The sequence below is a fragment of the Bidens hawaiensis genome, unplaced genomic scaffold (genome assembly GCF_021521415.1).
Source record: "Bidens hawaiensis isolate Kalapana, Puna unplaced genomic scaffold, B.hawaiensis_p1.1 tig00051566_1, whole genome shotgun sequence".
NCBI lineage: Eukaryota > Viridiplantae > Streptophyta > Magnoliopsida > Asterales > Asteraceae > Bidens > Bidens hawaiensis.
Window position 1 is genome coordinate 21,657 of NW_027499260.1, and position 8,544 is coordinate 30,200.

The 8,544-nt window shown below is 33.6% G+C and overlaps 1 protein-coding gene across 1 annotated transcript; it reads right to left on the minus strand.

The window, feature by feature from the left end:
- Positions 1 to 2,575: 2,575 nt before the first annotated feature.
- LOC143599158 (GDSL esterase/lipase At1g28580-like) lies at positions 2,576 to 8,150 on the minus strand. Its single transcript, XM_077077183.1, has 5 exons — positions 7,889 to 8,150; positions 7,530 to 7,754; positions 4,300 to 4,448; positions 3,935 to 4,211; positions 2,576 to 2,871 (listed from the first exon to the last, which is right to left on the minus strand). The coding sequence occupies exons 1-5, from the start codon at positions 8,148 to 8,150 to the stop codon at positions 2,597 to 2,599; spliced, it is 1,188 nt and encodes a 395-aa protein (XP_076933298.1). The 3' UTR covers positions 2,576 to 2,596.
- Positions 8,151 to 8,544: the final 394 nt, after the last annotated feature.

Below are 8,544 nucleotides of genomic sequence, written 5' to 3' on the forward strand. Positions count from 1 at the left end.
TTTCTAAAATATTATACTTTTTAACTCAAAAAATAACTATCAATATACACAATATTCCGAATTTTAGGGAAAAATAATATATATATATTCAAACAAACAATAATTAATGTTTACAATCACTGGGGTTGAAATGTCTAGAGGATGGTAAAGAAAACTGAGATTATTGTAGATGGGCCTCATGTCCGGTGGATCATTTTAAATCAAATAATAATTGCCCATAACAACTTGGTGTCACTACTTATAGTATTATTATATATATATGCAGTGACGAAGTTTTTTTTTTTTTGATTTTTTTGTTCCGGATTTATTTTTCTATTCATATACACCGCTAGTTGTAAGTAAGAAGGTAGAAATTTGTGTTTGGAACGGTGGACCGGAGCAGCCAATTATTGTTATTGTTGGGTTGGGTAACCCAATCATTTTAATATTTGTTTCTTGTACATACATGTGCTTATTATGTATAGTATTAACCTTTGATTGTGTACACAAGTATATTAATTTTTTTAATCTTATTTTTGTAAGTTTAAGGTGTTGTTTGTTTTTTAAGACAAAAATTGTCTGCAATTTAATTTTATCTGATTTAATGTCTGCAACTGAAGATGTGGTCTAAAGGCCTGCAATCTGAAAATATAATATTGTTTATTTTATAAATTGGATATCGTCTGTATAAGCTGAAAATTAGTTACCTATCATATATACTAAAGTAGATAAAGTCATTTAACGTTTGTAGACTGCTAAAATAATTGATAGTGGTGTATGAACTATGGAAGCGAGTAGTGGTAGACGATTGTGGTAGGCAGTGAACGGTGGGTGGTGGTGATGGACGGTTGTGGTTGTGGGTGGTGGACCGTGATGGTGGCCGACAATGGGTGGTGGTGGTGATGAACGGTGGACTAGGGTGGTGGTGGATGGTTGTGGCGGCGGACGGTGAGTGGTGGTGGATGGTGGTGGCGACGGACTGTGGGTGGTGGTGGTGGATGGTGGTGGTAGTGGACGGTGGTTGTGACCGACGGGGGTGGTGGTGGTGATGGACGGTGGTGGTGGTGGGTGGTTGACGATGGTGGTGGCGGACGGTGGGTGGTGGTGGCGGCGGACGGTGGATGGTGGTGGTGGCGGACGGTGGTGGTGGTGGGTGGTGGTGGCGGCGGACGGTGGGTGGTGGTCATTTTGAACATTGGGTGTTGGTACTTGGTAAGATGTTAAGAAGTGTGAAGATGTGTGAATATGGTGAAAAAAACTTATTTTTTAAGACTATAAAAGCAATTTTCAAATCTTTTTTTTTAAAACAAACAGTCTTCAAGAGCTTATGTCTACGCGCCTGCAAACATAGGCTCCTTGCAAACCTTATAAGCAAAAACAAACACAACCTTAAATTCTTATCGTAATTTTAATATTATAGTCACAAGTCTATTTGGTTTTTATTCTTATCATTTTTTAAGATGCGATGGTTTGCAAAATCTTATGTATATTATTGCAACGTGTCTATTTTATCTACTTTTTAATATAATTCTTGTTTTAAACCAATCTTGATTTTGAAACAAGAACAAATTACAAATCATATACAATCCTGTTCCTGGATACTAAAAACTGCAGCATATATAAATACAAGTCACCTTATCAAAGTAGAGGTAGAAGATTTTACGATCACAACCAGAATCAACATCGTCTCCTTAATTTTTGAATTTATCTTCGGTTTTCATTATTTATAATCACGTTTAATTCGTTCTTTCTATTAACTTGCTGAAAAAAAAATCGAAGTGATGAAACTTCAATTATCTCCCTATCCATCTGTAGGGGTATGGTACTAAAACCCGGTTCTACGACCCTAAATCTATGATGTTTGGCTTATTTTATTACACGGACTAATACAATGCTATTGGGCTGAGGGGGTTTTGTGGAGGTAACCCTAACTGGGCTAGGCCCATTAGGGTATCATGATGGTGGCCATGAGGCTCTCTATATAAGGAGGTCTCCATCTCCTTGTTAGAGGGTCATGCTCAATAAGAGCCACCACCACTTTTTGTGTCTGTAAATAAGAAATCCTCAGGATATCTTAGCAGTCACCTCCACACCCCGAAACCATTGCAGGTCACAGGCGCAGCCGCAGAAGAAGAAGATCAAGACGTGGTTCGTTCATCTCGAAAACCCCTTTTTTTGGAGTCACCAGATTTGCTTGATTTTTAAATGGAGCATTCTCATGCATTTGACCCGAATTCATGAGTATGGGTCTTACCAAACCCAGATATTCCTTAAACGAGTTATAACATCTCATTAAATTAAAATTTATTCTCACCAAATTATTGATTTAAAAATCCTATAAAATAGGATATAATAAAAATTAGTATCTTATTTATTTTAAAAAAGATATATATATATATATATATATATATATTATTTAAATTAGAAAACCAATTTGATAGTAAAAAAATAAACGAGTCTTGGGTCTCATCAAACCATAAGTATATTATTAACTTTCATAAATATTATTTATAATTAATAACCAATTTTATAGTAAAAAAAAATAAACGGGTCTTGGGTCTCTTCACAAATTATTAACAAAACCTATGCAATTCTTTACAAGCTTCATTTACTTGCGCTAGAAGTTTTGAACTAAGCTTGACGACGAATCTCTTGCTTGTACATGTGATGTAGGACACAAAGAATGAAATTGTGGTGCAGTATATGTTCCTTCGAATAAACTCTTGAAAATCACCTTGTATGCCGCTTCAGTTAAGTGCAGGCCGTCCCAATTGGCGTATGTTTCGGGTTGAGCGCAACTTATAATTGAGGGATCACCACACTCTACCAGCGAGTTATAGTTATACAGTCCCCCGCCTCCACAACATGCTTTTAGAGCTCCATTTGTGAATCCTATATATTTCATTCCAAAAAAATCACTTGAGCATCTTGACCATAAGTTTGATTAAATAGCACTGACTTTCAGTAATTTTAAATCAATTAGTGCTTAACACAACCCTTTGACACAATATATTTCAATGTGGGCTGTTGTGGTTATAACTCGTAAGTATGAATATTAGTAATATTGGGTTAAATCTTGTCTCTATGAGGTTTAAAAGAGAGTTATAAAATATTAAAATTAAATCAAAATATATACGTTATTTTATATTGAAAAATTAAATTCATTATTGGGCACCTCAATTTCCATTTTCTCAATTTTTTTGATATAAAACTAAAATAGATTTATAAACTTCTAGTGTTTCCTTATTTGTCAACTATCTGATATATGGGCACTGAGAAAATTAAATAGTTTTATACTTTTTTCTAAAACAAAAAAAAAAGGTAGAAAAATTTTATATGTATTTAAGAATTAAAAATGATTGATCTACTCATCTACATTTATATCAACATTTTATAACTACAACAATATACTAGTAAAACAATTAAAGTTTTGGAATGATATTATTTTAAATTTGTTTTTTCTAGCAAAAAGAACCTTTTAGATGTTAGTTAATAGTTACTGTATTTGGTGAGTTTTAAGTACGGTTCAGTTAAACATACTTCAACCCCCTCTAGAAAAATTTATATGCATTCCATCTCTCTACGTCCGTATACCCACCCTCGATACACATTTATAATTGTGTAGCCACCCTCTTTAAGCCCATGTATCACACTCTATATGCCCGTGTGGCCGTACATTGGCGGACCCACACTATAAGTGTAGGGTTCGGTCGTATCCTATACAAATGGTTTTTTTAAGAGGTAATATATGTTAACATCTCGTCCGACTCCTATGAAATTTTAATGACGACCTCTTCCGACCCCTATGAAAATTTTTGTAGGTCCGCCATTGTGGTCGTATATAAGTAAAATCATCCTCTATACATCTGTAATATACCACCCTCTATACATTCGTATATATGGAGGGTGTGACAAGCATATTGTGATACATTTAGCCAATGCCGTTAATAAGTACCGTATTTTTCTGGAGATCGAAAAAATTGCATGGCAGCGTTGTAGTAATCGGCATAGATGATATTAACTTCAGGATGAACTTCTCGGATTTGATTTAATGATGTTTTTAGCAATTCATTGTGGTATTCAGCAAAATTGTTCAGCGTGATCATGCAACCTGTTGTGTTATCGTATTCTACTTCATCAGAATCATAGTAAACCGTTAAATATGCAGCCGAGCATCCAATCGGTAGGTTTCCTGGGACAACAAGCGTTTCTGCCCCAAACTCAATGAGTTCCTACATGTCACATATGAACTAGTTACATATAATGCATGTAGCAATGTACTTTATGTGGTTATACTTGTACTTGATCGTGAATACCTACATTAATAACCGACACGATGGTGTTAATAACAAGAGGAACAAATGGTTTGAGTTCATCAATGGATTTTCCAACCATTACTGCGTGATTGTAATCGTTTCCTCCAATCTCCCCCATGAGAATTAATGAATTTCGAAGAAAGTTTTTGCAATCTGTAAAAAACCATTTAAATGTCATAACTCAAACAAGCTACTTTTATTTATAAAAATATAATAGATTGAGATGATATGATAAGAAAAATATTACAAGTTTAAACTTGCAATTTAAAGTTACAATGTAACTCCGCCTAAAATGAAGTTATTAATCTGATAATACGGTTTATCTCGATTATCAATTTTTTCAACAACTAACAAATAAAGCTGACTACATGTGTTAACCCAATAACAAAAGACAACTTCATACGCTGGCAGGCATCGTTAGATAGCCCAAACCCATCATCTCGTGTTTCAAGAAAAGCATGCTACCCGAATTCTCATTGCGATAAAACTCGGTTGGGATCGGATTCGAACTTAAGACCTTGTGGTTTCCGGCCCAAATTTCCACTTCCCCTCTAATGTTAAATGTGCTCAAACTTATTGGCACGATTTACCTCATCAATCATCTAATATTATTTGAAAAAATAATTAAATAAATCTAATGTGTTTTCTGAGGGCGTCTGCGTTTTAACACCAGTTGGCTTTCGCACGGATGGGTTTTTTAGAACTTGACTAACTTGGAGGCGCTTACGTTGGGTAAATTGGCAGTGACCTTTTGCAATTATGTTACCTCGTATGAAGTACTAAGGCAATTCTGTGTTTGTTGGCTATTTAAAGAAAGACTTTTTTATATAAAATAATTGAAACAAATTCTTTCAAATTATATCATTAGTTGAGATTTGAGAATCTAAGATAACCCTCGATTAATTTTGTTAATTTTATAAATTATTAGAAAAACTTAGGTATTAACTACTAAATAACTACAATGATAAAACACAACCTACTTAATTATAATTAAAGATATATTTTTTATTATTTTGAAATTGATTAATTAATCTTTTAATTGACTATATTGTTTAAAGGGACTATATTTATTTTCTATTATTTGGTAAACTCTTTCTAAATGTTTAGATTAGTTTATATTCTACAAGTTAATTATGTGTCTTAATAAGTTGTTAAATCCACTATTCTTCAATTTGTTAGAGTAATAAATGCTTGAATAATTACTAATTCACCATCATTTGAGAACAAATGAGTAATTACACCTTTACATCAATAAGCTTCTTCAAATAAGCTAAAAACCCATCTTTAAATAAACTTATTCAAATTAACTTATATAAGCTCATAAGCAAAAACTTAAAAAGCTAAACCAAACACCAAGTTAAGCTTATTTTGTAAAAAAAAACTAAAAAACTATAAGTTTCGTTAAAAAAGCTAGGCCAAACAACCCCCCTAAAACAACATGGTAGTTAAAACCCACCTATCACTTAATTTAAAACAAGTTAGAGATCCCGTAGGATTTGATGAATCAAACTTGATTCGCGAATGAACCATAACTCCTACAACAGTTACCTCGCCAAAAGCTCGAAAGGATCCAAAGTCTCACTAAGCTGCTTTAAACTGGCACGTTGCGACGTGGTCGTGGCGATAACTCGGTGGTATTGGTTTAGTTCATTACTCTATCGTCAAAACATTTTTTGTAATTTTTGTGCAATTTGTGAAAGTATAAAACTTTTATGGCCAAAGTTAAATTACTAAAAGTATTTTGTTAAAAGTGTAGTTAGAGACATGAACTTTCTGTATCTAAATATTGAGGAAGAAATAATTTTGGTGATCAAAGTTGAAAATTTAAAAACTTTTGAAATTAAAACTTTTCAACTTGCTTTATAAACTTTAATGGGCAAAGTTATAAGTTCTATATTAATTATGTTCTTATGATACCACACATACAAATTCTTTCAAATTTTCAATGCCAAATTACCACATTAGTTTTGTCTACTACGAAACTTGAACTCTCACCATTTAAAAAGTTTTCACTTAACAAACATATTGATACCATTATCTTACAAGCCGTTTATTGTTTTGTCCAGCCCATTGCACCTATGAACCGGAACGATGATTATATCGGATTTTCATATTAAAAATATATCTGTTTATGTTGTTAGTTTTTAAAATTAAAAAACATGAAGCTTGTACGTATTAGTCTTAACTGTATTTAAGAGAATAGAAAGTAAAGCCCGCACAAAGTCGTTATCACTACACTTGTGAAAATGGAATAAATCAAGTTAACATGTAGATTAATTAAAATATTCTTTTCGGTTGGTGATGATTATTGTTGCCAAGGTTGTGAGTGGATTGCAACACATAAACTTCAGTCACACGGTTGGTAAACAACAATGATTCTCAAAGAACAATAATAATATAATTGCCCTAGTTGAGCATATTTAAATCCTCTTCGCCTGAATCGACCGGTTATTTGACCATGTATAGTGGATGTAGTCTCGATAGAGGCATTTTGTGGCACATGGTGCCACTTCATTAGTGGTTTTTTTTTTCAAAGTGGGTGTAGTGGATAAAACCTCTTCAATCATTATTCAATTAATGTTTTTTCTTTGTTTTTTTATCCTACTTTTATAAAAATAAAAGATCTTATTGACCGAAGTTTGTGAAAAAAAAATGATTGATTGGATGAATAATGGGAGAGCGCTTTGTAGGAAACATCCTCAACCCAAAACGAGCCCAAAACGCCCTGGGGGGCGGTGTGCCGGGGCGATTTCACGGGCTGAAGGGCCCACTACACATGATCTTAGTAAGACCAGTTGAGTTGATAAACATGAACAATTGGCTGGGCTGTGTTTCAACTATATTTTTTAAATCTTTTATGATAGAGATCGATTTGAGATACTCAATCTCCCAATAGACCCATAAAGTGGGTTATGCTTCGAGATCAAAATAGAAGAAGAGAAACCGATTTAATATTTTTTTTTCTTAAACAAAGATTAAATAACATTATCAAAACTTATTAAAATATAATAAGAAAACTAAATAATAGATAAACTTAATTAATATTTAATAATTAATAACCTATCTTTTTTTCCTTCCAAAATTCCTTTAATATCTAATTGAGCTCTATACCGTGTTATCTAAAGCTTCATTGTATATTAACATTACAAATATATATTTTATTTTCGTTCGGTTTTCGAAATTGGTCAAAAACAGTCGTAAAATATGGCAAGCATATAGGTTAGACTCGGTTACCTGACCCATTGCTGCAAACAGAAGGCAACCAACTTTTGAACCATTCCAACTCTATACCTAAAGACACATTGGTATATTGATTGATCACCCCATGAGCTTCATGGAAAGACGAATCCAAAGCGGTCGCACCTGCCACCGCAAAATTCACTCCTTGGCCTATTTCAATCATGCTGTTTTTTCGAATAACCTCGGATGGCGGTATCAACGGCATCCCAAGACTCTCAGCTTAAAGAAAAAATAGTACAAAATGGTAAAAAAGATTATTAGTACTTGAAGTACAAGTGACCATATATGTGTACATATGAAAAACCAAGTGTGTTACATATATATATATATATATATATATATATATATAGTACCAATAAAATCGATGATGAGGCGGCTATCGGAGCACCGACCAGTGGGTTTGTGGAAGAATGTTTCACCATAAGGTGGAAGCAAGAAATGGGGTGGTGCACTGTTTGATCTAGCTGATAATTCTTTTAGGTTTCCAGTATCGGCTAACGAGTCTCCAAAGCTTATGATCGACGTATAGCACGCGTTAGCGTGTAACGTGGTATCGGTTAATAACAATATTATCAAGAAAGGTAACATAGGGTAAATGGAGGATGAAATAGCCATTGAAGGTTTGTTATAATTAGCAGCTTGGTGCTGGTTATGCATATATGTTGTGTCTATATTTATAAGTGGGAAAGATTAAAGAGAACAAGAGTTGCACATACAAGACATGCACCGAGTTCTTTGTGAAATTACGGATTTGCCCTTTTTTATGTTAGGTGACACAGTCAAACAACGTTCTAACTACTTTTATTCATTGGGAAATTTAAATTTAGCTTATTAATACTATATTTTCAGTAGATACACTATTTTAGCAATGTGTTTTGCTTTGAACGTTAAGTGATAATGTGATATAGATTTTAAATAATAAGGGTAGGAGGGGCTTCTTAAGGTAACCGGTAAGACCATCCTTAGTGGGGCTTTATGGGCCGCGTTTTGGATGATAACGCCGGGGGCA